Genomic DNA, 20,730 nt, shown 5'->3' on the forward strand with positions numbered 1-20,730 from the left:
GTAGGGTGGGGTGGGCCCTCGCCTCCAGGTGACCTTTCCTCCCCTGGCACATGGCTAGTCGTGCAGTTTAGACCCTCTTGGAGGAGGAACAGGGGGCCAAAGAATGGCCTCATGGGACGCCATGCGGGCCCTTGTACAATCACTCCCTTAAGCATTAACCCCTAGAGATAGCATCTAGGCTTCAGTTGTATTTTAGCTTCAGGCCCAGAAAAGCAGCAAAACCAGACAAGCAATGCCATGGCTGACATCAGGACCTCCTGCCCTGGCACCCTACCCGGAAAGAACACACCTGAAAAGCTGATGAAGATTCTATTGAGATCCTCCCCTGGGACCGCCCCTAAAACCCCTACACATAAAAGCCCTTAGAAGGGAGGACCCAGCTTGCTTTCCCTCCCAGGAGCACTCCCACACCTCCCCCCCCCTCTCTTTCCTACACCTCCCCCCGGGGCACATTACCTTTACCAGTTCTTTCTCCTAAACTCCAAAAGCCCTTCTTTTGCCTCTGTAACGTGTTTCCTGAACACATTTCTTCTACAGATCACTTTTTCTACTTCTATGACTTTCTAAATAAGCTTTCTCTATAGTTTGAGTCTTGGCTCTGAATTTTTTCGTGGCCAAAACTCAAGTACCGAGGTTGCTGAACCCAGACCCTGTCTGACTCCATTGGTCTAACACCTGGTGCCATGCCCCCCACTGCCAACAGCTCTAGGCAGGTGCTCAGGCATCAGTTTTATCTATGGCATAATAGTCTTTCATAGTCAGTCCCGGCCTCCATTGTTCTAATAGAAAGTAAAATTTTATCGCAGGTAAAAACAAACAAAAAAAACCAACTACTGGTATTTCCACCATTGCAACTTGGCAAAAATATCCAAGTATCTAAATCCAAAGATACTCACCACCTATGAAATATGTTCTAAATAAATTTAAGAAAAGTTTGTATGTGTTTTTACAATTAGCAAGATAATTACTTGTTAACAATTGACATGTCTGCACAGTCAGAACTTTGCAAACTTCTTAAAAACATTTCTTTCTTCCTACGTAGCTGTTTTGTTACTTAAGTATGGTTCTAAAGAGCATATTAAATTATATCTTCAATTATATGTAGATAAATCTCAGGAGCAGCTTGGCCTTTACACTACCTCATTTTTTTAAATAAGATAACCTTTCCTAAGTCACTTCAGAAACAAATACAAATTCCTACTACAGTAGCCGTTCAAGACATAAAGGGCCCTTTCTTCCTCCTTCTCTCTCTTTCTCTCTCCCTGCCCCTATCTCAATTTCTGTCTCCTTTCCCCATTTTTCAGAGCTTTGATTTTCCCCTTGGAGAGGTCAGAGCCTTGGGGTTTCCTGTCTACAGCTCTGCGTTGTGCTGAAGGAAACACGAAGAAAGGCTTGCATATTTCAAGGGAAGGTCATTCCAATCACTGTACACACAGGACACATTCTTTCCTCCCTATTTGTTCTTCATTAGGACAGATGACAAGGAACCTTCATCATGGGCAAGAGGAAGGAGGAGGCCTTCTGACCAGGTTCCGAGGGAGACTTCAACACACTCCTATTGAATGTCTATTCTCTTCCAGGTGCCCGTGGGACTTGGCAGTAAAAACACATGTACTGCTTTCTGACTCTTACAGAAGCAAGTGCCAGTGGGCCCCGAGAGGGATGGGAGCACGAGAGGCTGGAAAGAGACCTGAACAGGAAATACTGGCCTTTAAAGCTTAAAGAGTTTCCAGAGCACCTTGTTTTACCCACGTGGAACCCTGGGGAGGTGCACTGACCTGGGGGAGTCTCAGGGCTAAGATCAGTAAACGTAGTCCGCCGTTCTGGCCACAAAATCGTCCGCCAGCTCTTGGCACCACCCGGAAGAAATGGCAAGATGCTGAAGCAGCCTCTCTGGCCTGTTTTACATATTTATCATCTCTTAATATGTTCTAATTGGCAGAGGCTGGGGTGCAGTGAGAGTTGGAGGTCTTGATTGAGTTACTGCCTCACAGTGAGAGGATGAAAAGCTTTTCTGGAGTGGAAAGAGGTTATTTCTCATGAAATGCAATCTCCCTCCAAAGTTCAAGGTCAAAGAACCACCCCGTGTGCAGAGGGGCCCACACGCTACTTCTGTGCCCATCAGATGGCACGGATAACCTGGCCTTTCAGCTGAGAAAAACACGCCTGCTGTAACAGGAGCCAGGACAGGGCACTGCCAGATTAGGAGGAAAAGCTTGCAGAGGCAAGTGATAGAGTATAATTATACCACAGGTCCCACACCAATGCAGTGTCCTCCTGAAATGAAAAATCGCTTCCATAATTCCACAGCTCAGGTTTTATCTTTTTTTTTTTTTTAAAAAGTCTTTATTGATTTCAGAGAGGAAGGGAGAGAAAGACAGAGACAGAAACATCAATGATGAGAGAGAATCATGGATTGGCTGCCTCCTATACACCTGGGGATTGAGCCCAAATCCCAGGTATGTGCCCTGACCGGGAGTCGAACCATCTCCTCCTGGGCCAATGCTCAACCACTGAGCCACACAGGCCAGGCTCAAGCATTATCTTCAAAATGTCCACGTAAGTGTCTAAATATCAGACTCAAGTTCATTACTCAGCCTGAGATATTCTGAAGGTAAGAGCCACCAAATACAAGAAAAACCACGTAAAGGCAGAAAATAGTAATCCTTAAGTGACATTATATGTATGTTTACCATCTAAGAAGTCTTCATTGTGCTCAGTTTAATGAGTAACTGTTAATATGGGAAGATAAACACATTCCAGGGGTCAGATGAAGCCACAGCTGCTGAATGAGCGACTTAACATTTCAAGGAGAAGTATGAATTATGTCGGGGTCAAGTCCCTTTTTGAAAAGTATGGTAGGAGGCATTGCAAAAATAAGGAAGTGGTTATAAATCTGAGTTCCAGGAATGGCAACTCCCTTGTATGGACAGAGAAAAACAATTGCATTCCTGTGCTACGAGGACACCCTCGGACAACACACACAGAAGCCCAAATCACTGCATTACAAAAATGGACTTACTGAAATTCGTGTTGTTCAATCAGCAGCCACGGCTCAAATTCCCCTTCAGTTCAGAGGGCAAGAAAAGTATCCAAATACAGTAGGACAGCACTTATTCAAATTGAGCCTGTTTGCACAGCTCAAAGGGAAAGTGGCTATAAATTGGTCCCACAAAGGAGGACCTAAGTGGCCGATAGCTCCCACCCGTGAACACTCAGACCCGATTGTGAAGAAATGGCTGCGGTGACTTTACCTTCAGTCTCACAGACGTGAGGTTTACTTTTTCAATTTTATTGTTTTCATGACAGGGTCTAACAGCATATGCAAGAGAAATACCACGCAAGCCCGTTTACATGTTCTGATAGCCACATCTTCAAAAAAGGAAAAAGAAGCAGATGAAATTATTTATAATATTTTACAGAACCCAATGCAGCCAACTATTATCATTTCAGAATGGAATAACATGAAAACTACTAGGAGGGTGTTTTACATTCTTATTTCATACCAAGTGTTCACAATCCTGCATACGTACATTACATCTCAATTCCGATGCTACATTTTTATTGGAAATGATGGCCGTGTATTTAGATTTCATGAAATTTACACTTGGAAAAATAAATTCACATATTCAAGTTGTGTTCAACTTCTCCAATATTTGAATAGAGTATCCATTTACAAATTTTAATTTGTTTGTTTGTTAATCCTCACCCAAGGGTATTTTTTCCATTGATTTTTAGAAAGAGTGGAAGGGCAAGAGGAAGGGGGAGAGGGAGAGAAAGAAAGAAAAAAACACCAATGTGAGAGAGGAACATTGATGGGTTGCCTCCTGCATGTGCCCCAACCATGACCAGGGACGGAACATGCAACCCAGGTACATGCCCTTGACAGGGATTCAAACCCACGACTCCTCATTGCGCAGGCTGATGCTCTAACCACTGAGAACACTGGCCAGGGCTACATTTAAATTTATTAAAATAAATAAAACCTATAAAATCAGCTCCTTGTTGCTGTAGCCACGTTTCAAGTGCTTCACAGACGCGTGGGCCGGTGGCTACAGGAGACAGCGTGAGTCTAACGCATCCTTGCCCACCTCACTGAGGAGGCATTTCTGTGTCTAATTTCCCCTGGAATATGAATCAGGCGATGAGCAAACCTGGAAGTCAGTCCACAGGGAGCTAAAAGTCATCTCTTCGTGATCTGAAAGATTTATAAAATTCAGCTGATGGAATGAAAAATGAAAGAAATGTTGATAGAGGAGGTCTATAACTGGGGATAGAATTAGAAAGTATTTGGAAAAGGGAAGCGAGTACCTTGGGCATTTCTTAAATCCTCCCTTATTCAATCCTCACAGTAGCCTAGGAGAGAGGGACTTTTCTAAAATTCCCATTTCACTGAGTAGGAAAGAGAGGCTCAGAGAGGCCAGAGACGGGAAGTGGCGCACACAGAATGTGAGCTGAACTAATGCATGACCTTAACTCTTGGGGGGTAGTTTCTGGCTTCTGTGCACAGGACACTGCCCAGCTGGTGAAGTGATCGTGGCTGCCGAGTCCCACCAAGGTCTGGCCACCCTTACTAAACGCTATTCTTGCTACACGTGAGCATGGAACACAGTATTTTGCAGACCAGCTGCAAACAGGATAAGCTTGACGGGAACCCAAACTGGTAAGTATGGTCAACTATAAAGAAATCAACATGCAACTGACCTACTGTGGACATAATCAATGGCTAAGCCTCCCTTGGAGAGACAGGGCTTGGAATGTGAATCCCGTCTCCTCTACTTGCTGCAAGTAAAACAAGTACCTCGAGCCAACCACGCCTCCTGACACCCCAAGCTGCTAAGCCCAGTAACAACAGGACAAAGAATCTCCGGGGGTGGCTCTTAGTCATCAGCAGTCGGAAAAGCTTGCCAGGCTGACTATCTGTAGAGCGAGGGCTGACAACGACAGAGCAGATGAAACCTCACACTTTAGGTTGCACCAGAATCGCCTGGAGTGGGGGGCTTTGCTGGGCCCCACTCCCAGGATTTCTGGTTAGGTGAATCTGGGGGAGCCCAGGAATGTGCATTTCTAATAAGAACCCAGGATGCTGATGGTCCAGGCATCGCACCCTGAAAAATGACTGAAGGAAGGAACCGCTACACGTTCTCCAAAGAACCAGCTCACCAGGGCAATTTAGTGGCCTTGCCACGGCCTCGGTGGAGGCCACCAGGTCACTGCTGGAGCCGGAGCGGTGCCAGGTGCCACAGGTTGCCGCCTTCTCCCACTTTGGGGTCAGAAGGTGCAAACTGTGGGCCCGGGCGCCAGAGGCTGCCTCGCCCCTGAAGCTTACGCCTCGGCGCCCCTTCACTTGGCTGGGTCCCTCCAGAGCCTTGCCACGTGCTCACATTTTTGTTTTCTGTAAAATTTGTAAAGTAGAATCTTCTGGTGTTTTTAAAGGAAGGATTCCCATATATTTCTGCATAACACTCAGGCCCCACAACACTTGGATCTGCCCTTGGAGACCTCCTGCTCCTGTTTATATTCCGGAATCTCTTCTAGGAAGAGAAAAACATTAAGAAACTTCAAACATCACAAACATGTTTAGAACTTGCTTTTGTTATTTAATAATACTAATAAATGAAACAGCTTTCTTTACTAGATGTCTGTTTTTATGGCTTTGTAATACGTACCCCAAAAATATACTCAGCCAATTTTTTTACTACGTACTTAAGTGGTTTCCGGGTTTTATGTATTTAAAAGTGTCACCGTAGAGAATAGCCTTAAAGTTAAGCATTTTTGCCCATCCTATTTCCTCAGTTCTCCTTTAAGTAGCAGTGTTGATATGTAGCATATGCATCTGTTTTTCACTTTTTGCATTATAATGTAATTATAATATTATAATATAAAAATTATAATGCATTATAATTTTGCAACTTAAATCTCTCTCCACTTAATTCATTATATGCACTTTCCCAGTTGCTGCATAATTTTTAACCTTAACATTTTTTTAAAATATATTTTTATTGATTTCAGAGAGGAAGGGAGTGGGAGAGAGAGAAACATCACTGATGAGAGAAAATCACTGATTGACTGCCTCCTGCACACCCCCTACTGGGGATTGAGCCTGCAACCCAGGCATGTTCCCTGATGAGGAATTTTTAATGACTCTAGAACTTTCTTCACTATGGATGTAACATCATTTATTTGCCTACTCCTCCAAATTATGAGTTACTCTTCATTTCCCAATAATATAGATAAATACAAAAACTCCATTTTTAAGATTATTTTCTTCACATAGCTTCCCTTAAGTGGGCCAAAAATGGTAACAGTGGTAACCCAATAGCACTGTTTATACAACACAGGTTTGTGGCAAAGAAATGAAATGTGTGACCAGGGTTTGCAATGGGCTGGAAGGTATCTGAGCCGCGAACATTCTCGAAGGTCATGAACTAAGGCCACAAACTAAGGTCATGAACTAAGGTCATAAACATGTCGGTTCTGAAGGCTCACGTGACCGTTCTGGAGAATTCTTCCCCAGCTACGGTAAGAGCAAGTGGCCCCGAATCTTTGACGAACTTCGGCTAACTGACTCACAGGTGTGAAAAACGGAATGGTGATGACCTCTGGCGCCTTCCAATGAGGTTGAATCAGCTGTCCCATCACACCAGGGCCCAGGCGCTGCTTGGTTTCCGGGACGGGGTGGCTGTGTTCCTAATCAGTAACTTTCGGGCCCTTTTATGGCCAAAGAGAGATGCAGCTGCCAGTCGGTAAGCTGGGTCTAAGTTTAGAAGTCTGCCCATGGAGCACAGGCCAGTTACCCAGCCTGCACCAGGTCCACGCTCAGGACTGGCCCGGCTAGTGTGGTTCTCCAACCACGTAAGCTAACGAGCTACCCATTGATACAAAATAACCTCACAGCCTGCGTGCGAAACAGGGACACAGGTGGGCTGTACATAAGCCAGTCCCCCAACAATGCTCATTCTTGTTCCATAACACCATCACGAGTGGCCAGGAGGACAGGCAGTCAGACACCCTAAAGCAGGGGTCCTCAAACTTTTAAACAGGGGACCAGTTCACTGTCCCTCAGACCGTTGGAGGGCCGGACTATAGTTTTAAAAAAAACTCTGAACAAATTTCTATGCACACTGCACATTTCTTATTTTGAAGTAAAAAAACAAAACGGGAACAAATACAATATTTGTATTTGCATGTGGCCCACGGGCCGTAGTTTGAGGACCCCTGCAAAGGAAACCCACCTAGCAGCCTCTCTGAGGGAAGTTGTCAACACTGAGCAGAGGGGCAGAGAGGCAGGGGCAGAGGGGCAGAGGCAGAGGGAGCGACGAGCTGTCAGCATTGCACGCTGCCCTTAGTCATTCATTCAACACAGTGCCTGGTGCGGGTGCTGGATGCTGCAGACACAGCAGGGGTGATGATCTCATCCTGCCCACCAGGACCCGGACTGCCCCTGCCACCTCGATCCACGTGCTCCTGGTGGGGGGAGGGCGGGGGTGGCTTTCCAAATGCCCTGGAAAGGGCAGGACCCACAGGACCAGGCTCCCAGGACTGCGGGACATGCCTGCCCGCCGAACACGCGGCCGAGCTTACCAAACACCCCCCTTCCAGCTACTCCCAGGGCACAGCCAGTGCCCTCAGACCTGTCCCGGGGCCAAAGCCACCACCCAGGGGACGGCTGTGCCCAAAACCTTCAGAAGCACAGCCAGCCTAGGCCAAGCCATGCCCTTCGTTATTGCAAAAACAGAAAACAATACAAACATTCCTGAAGTGTCAGGTCCCGATTTGCATTCCAGGTCCTCCTCTCCCCAAACAGGTCTAACCGCTTTGCTTTCCATATCCTCCCCCCTCCCCACCCCCCATCTCAGGCACAGAGGCTCCCAGGGATCCCTGCGAACCTGGCACCGGGCTGGGCTGAAGCCTGCTGCGGTCAAAGTGCACCAGCGAGTCTCCTCGGCCAGCGGCCACTGGAAGTTGTGGGAAGGGTTTGAAAGCCGGCTCCGGCCTCTAGGTGCTGGGATGGAACCTCGTGTGTCCCCGCAGCGAACACCTGTGCACACCAGCAGCCGCTGTCCTTGTGTGAAGGCGTGGCTTCTGGAACCAGAGTCCCCGGCACAAGTCCCGCTTCCCACTTCACCTTCGGGACCTGGACGCGTGTCATGGGTTGAAATGTGTCCTCCCATAATTCAGCTGTTCAAGGCCTTACCCTCCAGCACCTCAGAATGTGACTTTATTTTGAGATGGGGCATTGTAATTAGTTAAGATCAAGTTATTCTGGAGAGAGGTGGGCCCCGAATCCAGTACCGATACCATGAATAACCTGGTTATTATTAACAGGAAAGGAGCAGAGGGGAGACTAGGTGATATAGGCATGCCATTTGTACAGCGCTGCCAGGAAGCGCAGTTAGCATCTCCAAGTCTATCCCCACAGGCCGCTGGGGGAAGGGACTGGACCATGGGCGCATGCCCAGTGAGGTCTGGGTGACATGGGGAAATGCCTACCTATCGGTCACACCTGGGAGCCAGTCAGTGGCCAAACTAGGCCCGGCCGCTGCAAGGGCTCGAAATCTGACATGCTTAACTCCTGAACAAAGAATCAATCTCTCTCTCTCTCTCTCTCTCTCTCTCTCTCTCTGCTCTCACCTAGCTCCTGGCTTGTGGGGGCTCCCTGCATTCACCCACGTGGCTCACGCCCTGTAGGACCCACACAGTGGACTGATGGGCTGAATCCGGCCTGATGCTACACAGGACTTAACTCTCCCTGGAACAGAACTCAGGATGCTGGTTTTGCTTTTAGTTCTACTAAAGCCCCAGCTACATATTTTCCAGGACTGGCTTAAGGACAACCCAAGGACTACAACTCCATGAAAATAAGGCCTTTTCCCACATCTCATCCTCCTGTGGGGGCCTCCGGAAGTGCTCATTCCAGCGGCACCCTAAGAACCCCACTCCCACTAGTGAAAGGGGAACCTCACTCGTATAATCTTCCAATAACAATATGACTGGTGTCCTTGTAAACAGGGGAAATTTGGACAGAGAGACCCGCACAGGAGAATGCCAGGTAAAGATGAAGACAGAGATCTGGTGATGCATCTTTAAGCCCAAGAACTCCGCAGATTCCCAGCAAACCACAGAGCGAGGAGAGGGGCTTGGAATAGTGTCCCCCACAGCTCAGAGCCACTGACCACCTGATCTGGGACCCCATCCTCCAGAACAGTGACACCCTAGAGCTCTGCTGTTTCAGCCACTCCGTTTACCCTCCTTTCTTACAATAGCGATGGCGAGCTGACAGCAGGTTACTATGCCAGTTTTCTCATCTGTGAAATGGGGATAAGAATGGCACTTCCCTAGTAGGAATAAATACATTCCAATGTGTTACCTTGGTTAGAATGATACCTGGCACACACAGAAGTGCATGTGAATGCTAAATAAATATTCTCCAAACCTTCTTTCTTAATCAAATAGATTCTTACTTGCTCTCTCTCTCTCTCCCCTAATGTCTCTTCCCACCGAGTTGCTTGCTGAGAGGCAGGCGCAATCAGAAGCCCACACCCGATTTCTCAGGAGATGAAGGGCACGTCCGCGGGCCGGCACGCCCAGAGCGGGCTGTGGCCTCTGTGTATCAGCAGGAATCTGGATTTCCTCCCCGCTCTTCATCCCACACCCACTCCCAGCGCCACATCCTTCCCCTCCCCAGAGCAGCCACCACCCTAGCCTTGGCCCGAGTCCTAGCCCTTCTCTCTGCGCTGTCTCTCAAAATCCCCAAACCAACCTATTGCCCACAATGCAATCTTCAGAGCTCCCCGCTGCCCCATCCACCCCATCCGCCCCATCCGCCCCCAGCTTCCAATGCTGTGTGGAGAAGTTCACCCCACCCCACCCCCCAATCTGGCTTCACTTCCTATTACTTTTTCATGGGCATCTCCCTTGTCACTGTATGTCCTGCCCTCACCTCCACTCACCAGGACTGGTTTCCTCTGTTAATCCCAAACGACCCAATCAAGTGTGCCCGCCCCAAACGACACTTTTCTTGGAAGCCCTCTTTAAACTCCCACGGTATTTATCGCCTGGGCTCCTGACTTTGTTTGGAATGACACAAGCCCTGTATTGCTTTAATTGTTTCATGCATGTTAATCACAGTGTCTCAACTACACAGTAAAGTTTTTGAGACCATTCATTCATCACACGCTACTGAAAACCTACTAATGCCAGGCATCGTGCAAGCCATCGGGGTAACAGGTATCCTTAGCTGCCATGTATGGAGAATTCACTGTGTGCCAGATTTAACCCTAGTCCTATAATGACGCTGTGAGAGAGGGCTGGCCCCACCCTGGTTTACAGATAAGAAAACCAAAAATGAGAGAGGTTATGTAACCTGCCCAACATCACAGAGGTGAGAAGAGATAGAACTGGGACAAGCTAGAAAACAAAGCTGAGAAACAGTATAACTGATGAGCTAGAACCAGACAGACCCCAAGGAATGAGGATTGAAGCGCTGCCCATTTGGGAGGATACAAATAATTATATGGCATATATCTGTATAAAATATACGACAATGTCATCCACATAATACGTACATAATAACTATATTACAAAATAATAACTATCTGAAGGCAAAGCTGTTCAATGCACTCATTAATGAGTTGGATTAGATAGGGATGGCTACCAAGTTTGTAGATGACTCAATGTGATTAAGAGTCAGAATGTAAAATGATGCAAAAACCAGAGCAATATACTATTTACTGAACAAAATTAAATTTAACACATTTAACTAACAAAATAAAAGCTAACCAAGGCAGCGCCCTGCATTTGGGTTCAAATATCCAACAGCACAAGCACACAGAGAAAGGCAGGGCCCCGCCAGCATCAGTAGAAAAGAACCGACAATGAACCCAGCATGAATCAAGAGGGAACGTGGCTACAGAAAAAACAGTGCCATCGTAGGTTACAGTAATAAAGCAACATGTCTGGGAAGTGGAAATGCCACTATTTTAAGGTGTGGGTTTTGGTGTGTTTTTTTTGCAACAAATCTAATGTTTTGCTGAGAATTCTAAGCCCCACAATTTTAGTGTCAAACTAGCACATATCTTCAAATAAAGTCGATATAATTAGGAATCTTCATATTTCACAATTTCATAAGCTGTGTGTTGACTGAACACCCCCCCCCCACACACACACACACCCAATGTAACCTATAACTAAGTCTGTAATGTATCCTTCCAAGGCTGCTATCAGCCCCAGCCGTGGTATGAAGGTGTGGGATCAGGTCACCACAGTCCCTACCCGTGTGAGCAATCCCAAAACGACGACTGCAAATGGTGTTAACGCCACGTCCTATCAAACCAGGTCACCTAACCTATTCCTGGAGGAACAGGAAAAGGCTCAGGATAACCTAATGTCACCAGCTGGTGACACGCAGGAGCAGCTTCCATTTCGAACCCGGAAAAGGCCTTTAACTTCACCCTAATCAGCATGCTGCAATGGGCATCCGCCAACAGGACAATGGGGAACGGGGCCAATATTCACTTCTGGGGTCCAAGTAATACAGCCAACAGCACTTGGCACATCTTGGTCCTCCAACTCCCAGATGAGACTCATTGTGGAAACTGCCAGTAGCTAAATGTATTCGTTTCCTGAGGCTGTCACAATAAAGTACCACCAACTGGGTGGGTTAAACAACAAAAATGGATTGTCTCCCCGCTCTGGCAGCTGGAAGTCCAAGATCAAGGTGTCAAACGGGCTGGTTCCCTCTGAGGGCTGTGAGGAAGCGTCTGCTCCATGCCCTTTTCCCAGCTTCTGGTGGTTTGCTGGCCCTCCTGGGTGTTCCTTGGCTTACAGCTACATCACCCAGAGCTCTGCCTTCATCTTCTGCTACATTCTCCCCAACTCTTCACATAGTTTCCCCTCTGTGCATGTGTGTCTGTGTCCAAATTTCCACCTTTTATAAGGACACAGGTCATATTGCATTAGAGCCCACCTTAATGACCTCATTTTAACTTGATTTCCTCTGTAAAGACCCTACTTCTAAATAAGGTCACATTCAAAGGTACAAAGAAGTTAGGACTTCAATATGTCTTTTGAGGGGAGGGTGGCAATTCAACCCCTAACACTGAGCTTATCTTCAGTATCCATCCCTCCTTCCCCTGGAGGTTTACCTGGTTTCATGGCTGCCAGGTAGAGAAAATGTTTTCCTGACTCCCTTGCAGCTAGGCAGGGGCATGTGCCCAAGTTCCAGTCAGTTCCATGAAGAACACCCTAGACCAGCACTGTCCAAAAGAATTCTAATGCAAGATTTTGAAGTTTTAATTTAAAAAATTAAAAGGAACAGATGAAATTAACTTTAATACATTTATTTAACCCAACATGTCCAGAATATGAATACTGCAATGTGTAATTATAAAAAAAATATTAAGATGTCTTACTCTTTTGCGGGGGATGTTAAATCTTTGAAAACTGGTGTGTATTTTATTCATATAGAACATCTCCATTTGGACTCGCCACATTTCAATGCTTCAAGGCCACAGGGGGTGACTGGCCACAGCAATGCCCAGTGCAGCTCTGGAGGGCAGCAGAAGGGCATCACAGAGGGACCTGGTCCGGGACGAATCTACGGAGAATGCTGTCCCGCTGGCCCTCACATGCTTGAAACTTTTACTTGAGAAGAAAACAACTGCTATCTTATTTGATTTCAGGTTTTTGTTATAATAGCTTATCCTGTATCTCCATAAATATGCCCACTGGGACCTCACAGGAGGAGCGTGCGGCTGCTCAGTTACGAAACACCCCTTCGAAGAACTGGCGGCTTCATGCAGTCCCACCGACTCCCATGAAAAAAACCCTCCACAAATGTAGCCAAGTTTGAAATAACTGCCATAGAAACAGTCTCAGCGCTGGGAAATGCAGCACCAAATACACCCACCCAAGGAGATGTGGGCCCTCAGCCTTTTCTTCTATTCTTCTACTCTTCCCACATTTTAAATCTCTATGCTTCCTGACCAGCTAGCCCACTGGACAGCCCAGGAGGAAGGAGGGAGTAAAGACCATCAGACCATTTGCTCTCGTGAGAAAATGAAAAATATCATTCCCAGGCAGTGCTTCCCAAGAAGTGAAAATAATTTCTTTAATGTGATAAAACTAATAACTGGACAATCAAGTTGATCAAAATATGCTGACTTTCCTTGTTTAAAAGGAGGTAGGGACTCAAACACAAGGAAAGTCAAAGCTAATCACTACTGCCATCTTCACAGACAGAGCTGGCCTTTCTATAGCAAAGATCTTTGAGTAGAAACCCAGCTGAAAATCTCCACAGAGTAAACTCAGAAGCGATTTCTATTTCGCTCCCTAGGAGAAGTTACACACAAGAATTTGTCAAAACAAAAAACACCAAGGTCAGCAACAGTTTGAAATGATTAGGAGGTAATTAATTCGAGGGGGAGGGGGAGAGATAAGAGGTAATAACCTAGATGATTCACTGCCGTGCGGATGATCAGATTTCCCACGTTTGGGTACCAGATTCCGAGTTTCACATTGGCCTCCGCTGCCGCTGGAATGGAATCAGGTTTAACCAAGAATTCCTGGAATGAGGGTCTAGGGCAGTGGTCGGCAAACTCATTAGTCAACAGAGTCAAATATCAACAGTACAACGATTGAAATTTCTTTTGAGAGCCAAATTTTTTAAACTTAAACTACATAGGTAGGTACATTGTTATTAACTTAATTAGGGTGCTCCTAAGGCTTAGGAAGAGCCACACTCAAGGGGCCAAAGAGCCGCATGTGGCTCGCGAGCCGCAGTTTGACGACCACGGGTCTAGGCTAACTAGAAAGAAGCTGTGACCCAGTGAGCTCCATCCGGAAACAGAGGTTTTAGGAGCTCTGGTGGAAGAGCAGAAGTAGCATTTGCTCTCTCTTACTTAAGTCTGAAGTGCATTTACCTTCCAGGAAACAAACAGAGTTTCCCAGCTCCGCCCCTGCCACGGGGAAGGACAGCGATATTGGTGAACTTGGCCACTCCGGACAGCACTCCCCATGATGTAAAACCATTGCCTGGGTCTCCACACTGAGGACGATAGGGCAGAATTCATTGGATTCCGTTTGAAGCTTTGGATTCAGGAATGCGGGTGCCCTGTGTCAGCAGGTGTGTGCGTGGTGAGCAAGTGGAGGCTGGTGTCAAGGAAAGTCCCAGGTTCCGATCTCGCTGCCATTTATCAAATGTGTGACTTTGGCCAAATGACTTCCCTTCCCTTGGACTTTAATGCCTTCCTCTAGAACTGCTATGATAACAATACTCTTTACTGGGTCGAGTTTTGTAAACATCACATGATAGCGAGCACACCAAGGCTCGGTGCAGTGCCTGGCACATAGTAAACATTCAATCGGTGAGAGCTCTTCTTATTTCTGGGGTAGTAGGTCAGCGGTCAATGCGTGCTCACGCTTGCTATGTCAGGGTCACCCACTGAAAATCTGGGGTATTCTGGTCTCTCTCTAGCAGACACTGAAGACAGCCCCAGGGAGCTGAAGTCCATCGGTGTGCATGCTCGGTGGGGGGTGCCAGGGCTTCGGAGAACCTGCTCTAGGACGAAGGCATGGAGGTATGTTTGGGGTTGAATTGTGCCCCTGGCCCAGACAAAACTTGAAGTCTTGCATACCTCAGAATACGACCTGACGAGGAGATGGGGTCTCTACGGAGGTGATCGAGTTAAAATGAGGTTGACAGAGGGGGCCCTAATCCAGTAGGGCTGGTGCCATTTGGAAAAGGGGAAATTTGAAGACAGGATTGCCAGCCAACCACCAGAAGCTGGGGGAGGCTGGGACAGATTCGCCCTCACAGCCTTGCCAAGAACCAACCCTGCCAACACCTCGGCCCCAAACTTCTAGCCGCCAGAGCCGTGAGACAACACATTCCTGCTGTTGGAGCAGCGAGGCTTACGTTTCCGGCAGCCCTAAGCAACTACACAAGGTGAAGTCAGGCAGCAAACACATTCCCCACCGAAGAAGGGCTGACGAGCCCCGGAAAGTATGCGGCGTGACACAGACCTGCCCGAATGCCTCTCCAGAAGCTGAGCCTCATGCCTCTACCCAATAAGGTCACCCCTGATGCAGCTTGAAATCAGGTCTGAGCTTTACAAGAGAATAGGCCCGGGCTCCTCTGTCAACGGGCACACTTGGATTTTCAACCCTCCCGTCTTCCTGCGTGTGTGGGGTGGGGGAGGGAGGCTTGGGCACGTGTAAGAACTTATTAGAAAGGACTAAATCTTCTAGAAAAAAAATAAATTGGCAGAGATGTCGATTATTGACCTTCATGAGAGCTGCTCTCCCAACAGGCCAGGAACTGAAGCGCCTGTCTGAGCAGGATGTGTCTGGTCCCGCGGGATCCACGGGCTGTGTGCACGTCTCGGCTGGAGGCTGCACCGGTTAATGACTGCTGCGTAAAGAGTACCATCAATTGCATCTCTCAGGAGCCAGCCATTTTTAACTGGCTGCTTTGATTTTTTTTGTTGTTAAAGGAATGTCCGGTGCTTCCTTATTACAACGGAAAACATAATTGGGAACAAATCTTTCATCAAATTAAATGCACACCCGCAAAGTCAACTCTGAAGGCCTCAGTCGTGTCTGAGAGGCATAGCTCAAGATTTGTGACAAAGATCTTCCCACCCCATTTCCCATGCCTCAACCTCCACCCATTTCACTCACGGCACCAAAAATTGGCATTTACCAAGAAATTCCAGAAGCCTGAGCGTTTTATTAGCAAAGGGAAATCCCAGCCTTCTTGGCCTGCTGGCTCATGCTGACAGCTCATTTTTCCATGCGGAACCACGTACTAGTTGCTGCAGATATTTAAAGAGGTAAAGAACTCACTTTCAAACTGTAGCCATAAAAGATATAAATAATGATGATTTAGAGCTCTGTGCTCATTTTATAAGCATCAAAGTCAAGTACACCCCTTCTTAAAACGAGAATGAAATATTCATCGTGTTCTTATTAAAGGACTCAGAGCCATGCCCTGGGCACGCTCCTGGGCTCCTGAAGTATGACAATGTCAAGGGCAGAATGTTAAGGTGGTCACCGCGGTGCTGCATGGCTGGCTCCATGCACTCCGCTCCCCTCCTCTCCCACTCACCCTTCCAAATCCTGCCCGTCCTCTACATGGAAGAAGCCTCCTCGGAAAGCTCTCCTGTCCCCAGTGATTCTCTGAAATCCCACAGCACTGACCACCGAGACCCCACAATTTAACAACTGGCTTCTATCATCCGGACCGTCCCTTTAAAACCTATATTCTACACAATTTGAACTCTGCCTTAGTTATTTCTTCCATGTACTTTTCCTCCTCCCACCTCCCTTCATGAGCTTCTTCAAGACAAGAACCATACTTCACACTTCTCCCGCATTCTCTCTAGTATCTAACCCACGTTTAAGGACGCCCAGAATAAAGTCATAAAGGGGACCTGGAAAATGCCATCCACGGGAGAAGAACCCGTGTGCAGCTCCATACCTCTCTTTGGGGGGTTCTCTGCAGGCTCCCAAATATGATCAGGGATTAAAGCAACTAGACCAGTGGTTCTCAACCTTCCTAATGCCGCGACCCTTTAATACAGTTCCACATGTTGTGGTGACCCCCCAATTTCATTGTTAAAAATTGAACATAATTAAAGCATAGTGATTAATCACAAAAACAATATGTAATTATATATGTGTTTTCCGATGGTCTTAGGAGACCCCTGTGAAAGGGTCGTTCGACCCCCAAAGGGGTCGCGACCCACAGGTTGAGAACCGCTGAACTAGACCATGACATTATGTAACCACAGTCCACAGGATCGGGTCATTCCCCTGTCACACTCCCATAAACCTGCCCTTCAGGCGATGGTCGTCTGAGTCAACTGTTCCAGAAAGCTCACTGGGATGGCATTGCTCCCGCACGATGGGCCTGGAGCGGCAGAGGGACCTGAAGCCCACCCACGGGGCTCCTCGGGGCCACGTGTGTCCTTCTTCACTCCTGGGTTTTGCTCTGGCAGCCACGAGCCGGCCAGGCTGCGACCGCCAGGCACAGGCGGGCTGAAACGCGATCACAGCAGCGGGTCACCTGCCTTCTTTCTGAAAGCATGAACAGGAGCTGCCGTCCCTTCTTCCTACCCCCCCCCTGCCCCCCGAAACACAAAGAGCCCTTTCTCCCAGCTGCTCCGCTCAGCCTCACATGGAAAGTTTGATGGTTGATGGTTTGGGTTCATGCTTTGAGAGAGACCACTCACTCCAGGTAAAGAAGATTATCACTGGGCTCATTTAACTAAACATAAACTGTTTAGCGTTAACTTTTCTTGTAACAAGTGATTACATGTATGTGCATATACATACACAAAAAGAGTCAGACCGACAGGCACCCATCGAAAAGCAAGCCTCCCTCCCCAGCCCACCCCCAGCTGTTTCCCGGATCTTCAGGGGCAGCAACTGGTACCTGATTATTCGACCCCCCAGACCGTAGATACTTTCCCGATCCCCCATTTTATCACGGGTTTCTGATTAAGAGAAAAGGATAAATATTCATTGAGCATCTCCTGACCGCCAGGTCCTAAGATGTGTGTTTTACTTACATGAGAACATTTAACCTTCACAACTTTTTTTTTTTAGAGAAAATATTAGCCTGAAAAAGTTGTTGTTTCATGACAACAGCTTTTTCAGGCTGATATTTTCTCTACTTTTCAGAGGAGGAACTTGAAGTTCAGCAAAGGTAAGAGACTTGTCCAAGGCCACACAGCGAGGCCCAGAGTCGCTTTCCCAAACGACTGCCTGGATTGTCCTGTTTCGTAAAATCAAGTCTCCTGCCAGATCTGTTCCTTCAGGGAACCTGGGCTCTGGAAGCCGCTACTTTGGCACAAAAAACGGGTTGGTTGTATGACATAAAACTCTAAGAAGCCAGACCAGTTCCTGTGCCTCCCTGGGCCTCAGCTTCTTCATCTGTAAAGTGCGCCTAACAAGAATGCCTACCACGCAAGGTCACGGCAAGATTAGATGAGTTCCCATAAGAGCCGGGCAGAGCACCCGCCGTACAGCGAACACTCTAATGGTTAGTGACTACGGTCACATGGCTCAGGAACAAACTGGGGTCTACAAGGGCTTTCTTTCTTGTTTGTATCCCCTGCCTTTGGCTGCACAATCGCGTGGCTCTGAGAAGCAATTTGGGGTGCATTTGGGGAGCCCCTGGCTATTTTCTGGCCCCATCATACCAATTTCCTCTCTCCCTCCCCGAAGCTCGCTGCACTCACATTTCCTCTCAGCGCACACGGCCAAGTGCACAACCCTTCTGCTGCCAAATCCCAGAAGCTTTTAATAGTATTATTACCGTGATTTCACGTTATCATGGAAATAGTTCCGTTTTCATTTAAAAGCTAGAATCCAGCAACACCCTCCCTATTGCCGCAGGTTTTAATTGTTTAAACCCAAAGTGTATGTGTGTCTCATTTCCCCCTGCCCCTGTCCGGGTATCATGGAACTCCAGACCGATTCAATTTCGCTCAAGCACTCTCAGCCGGTATATATGGGAGCCCCCCCCCCCCCGAACAGAAAAGACATTTGCTAACCTGGCCACACAGTTTTCAAATCCATATCCGCTCAACTGGGCGGCATTTTCCATTTAAGTGCCTTTTCCTTCCCAGCAGAAAGCCAAATGCGATCTATAGGCTCCAGGGTTGTATGGCCAGCAGAGGAGGGGGCTGAGGGAGTTTCTCGGGGCGGGGTGGGGGGGGGGCAGGTGCCTGAGGAAGTCAATGACCGAGGCTGTCCCTGGCCAAAGGCTGGCTGGATGCCTCTGCCCCAGTCACTCACATTCTGAGTGCCGGACAGCAGTCAGCTTACCTGAAGAACGAGAAAATGAGGCCAACTTCTCCCTGAGAAACCTTTCTAGGTCTGACTTCCTTCAGGCAAGATAAGAGTCTGCAATCATCCCGCAAGCGTCTCCTCTGGTTTGGGTCTTATCAGGGTAGTAAGTTAATGTCATGATGCAACCTCAGGAGATAAGCTTCAGCCAAAAGGAGGTGTGTGTGTGTGTGTGTGTGTGTGTGTGTGTGTGTGTGTGTGTGTGTGTGAGCCATAACAGTTGCAGCCTCTACTTATCGCAAAAAAGTGTGGTTGGGCCCAGCTGTCATAGAATTCACGCAAAGCAATAAAATCCAGGTTCACCTTTAATTACCTAATGTTAAAGGACAGCCAAGCAAGCCCATTATGAAAATGATGTAGCTAGAATTCCATCAAAACCCTTCCATGAATTCCTCCTGCTCAACAATTCTGCTGGAAGCATCTGGAATGCGGCTAATAGCAAGCTGGGATTTCAGCAGGGCTTATGAGGCAACCTTTTAAGATAGCATTGTGTATAATCCCGCTGCTATGCTATATTTCTCCATTTTCTCCTCTGGGAGGGTGTTTCACAACGCTGACATCACAGCCGGTTCCTCCAATCCAAAGTCATTTATGATGAATAACACATGAGTAAGAAGCCCAGGAATTCAGGGGGAGTGAAGGTAAAGCAGCACTAGATATTGTTTTTACCATAAAAGCCCTAACAGGAAGTTCAGAAGAGTTCCTAAGGCTCAACACGAACCATGCTAAGACGTAATTCTTTAACCACCCTCCTAAGACTAGCTTCCTCTGAAAATCGGATTTGGGGGACTTAGAAATGCTGAGGTTTTTACTGATTTCTTTCCTTAAGATGTGCAATTCGTTCCTTTCTCTACTGGGCCCAGACCCCAGGAATTTAAAAATGTCATTTTGGAAAGCTATCCACACACACACAGCAAGGAACCCAGAGCTGGCCATTCCCGAGAGCCACCTGAGCTGGGCCCAGAGACACCGGCTGTGGCTGCCCGGCCCAGCGCCTCAGCAGTAGGAGGGGAGGCTGTTTCCGACCTCCGGGCCCCTCCAGAGCGTGCGTCACCGTGTACTTACGTCGCTCTTTCTGAACTTGGCTTTCAAGCTCTTCATGTTCAGTCCATTCAGCTTCCAAAGCTCTAGGGGAGACTGCTCAACACCTATGAGAGAGAGAAAGAAAGAGATCAAGGATCGAGGTTTCCAAATAACCCCACAGGCACTCCCTCCGGAGGGGATACTCCCTCCTGAAGGGATACTCCCTCCGGAGGGGATACTCCCTCCTGAGGGAAGAACTACAACTTTGCACCATGCGCAGGAGCTTGGGGCTGAGTTAGGAAGGCAGTCAGAGCTAAGACGTGGGGAAGGACATGTTTCCACCCATGATAGACTACTTACACCCTGGAACCTTCTGACATTTTCAAGTGAACCAAATCTTGACATGTTACCCAACTTCCCAAACATTAAGAGGAGAACAGCTTTAACTACTCGGCTGTCACTGTACAACACACAGTGTCTGTCGGCTGGACTCATTCCTCCACACCCTCCGTGTGATCACTACACCATCCACCGCCTTTCGAGGGGTCACCACAGTGCAGACCGATAAGGACGCAGTGGTTCATACCCCAGATGCCACGCATTCCCTGTTTATTTTCCTCAGTGTGGTTTCCCCCCTCACGGGGCAGCCAGCGGAAAAAACGCCAGGAACAACAAAACCTCCCTCAGCAAATACCTCGCCCCTCAGAGGCCACTTGAAACAACGAAAAAGACTCCCCAGGGCCTTGTGGGACCCAGCCATTCCCAGGTGGAGCTGAAAAGGTCTTAAAAATCCCCTTATTTCAGAGGGGTCTGTGGCCGCTGGAAAGTGAATGTAACTTTAAGTATGTGTGT

At 47.7% G+C, this 20,730-nt stretch overlaps 1 protein-coding gene across 1 annotated transcript in view; it reads right to left on the minus strand.

The window, feature by feature from the left end:
* RAI14 (retinoic acid induced 14) overlaps nt 1-20,003 on the minus strand; it is a 106,503-nt gene extending 86,500 nt beyond the window's left edge. Inside the window, exon 1 of the mRNA XM_014544890.1 lies at nt 19,921-20,003. Coding sequence (XP_014400376.1) covers nt 19,921-19,956 — 36 coding nt within the window. The 5' untranslated portion in view covers nt 19,957-20,003. The remainder of the gene's footprint in view (nt 1-19,920) is intronic.
* Nucleotides 20,004-20,730: the final 727 nt, after the last annotated feature.

The sequence above is a fragment of the Myotis brandtii genome, unplaced genomic scaffold (assembly GCF_000412655.1).
Source record: "Myotis brandtii unplaced genomic scaffold, ASM41265v1 scaffold384, whole genome shotgun sequence".
Lineage (NCBI taxonomy): Eukaryota > Metazoa > Chordata > Mammalia > Chiroptera > Vespertilionidae > Myotis > Myotis brandtii.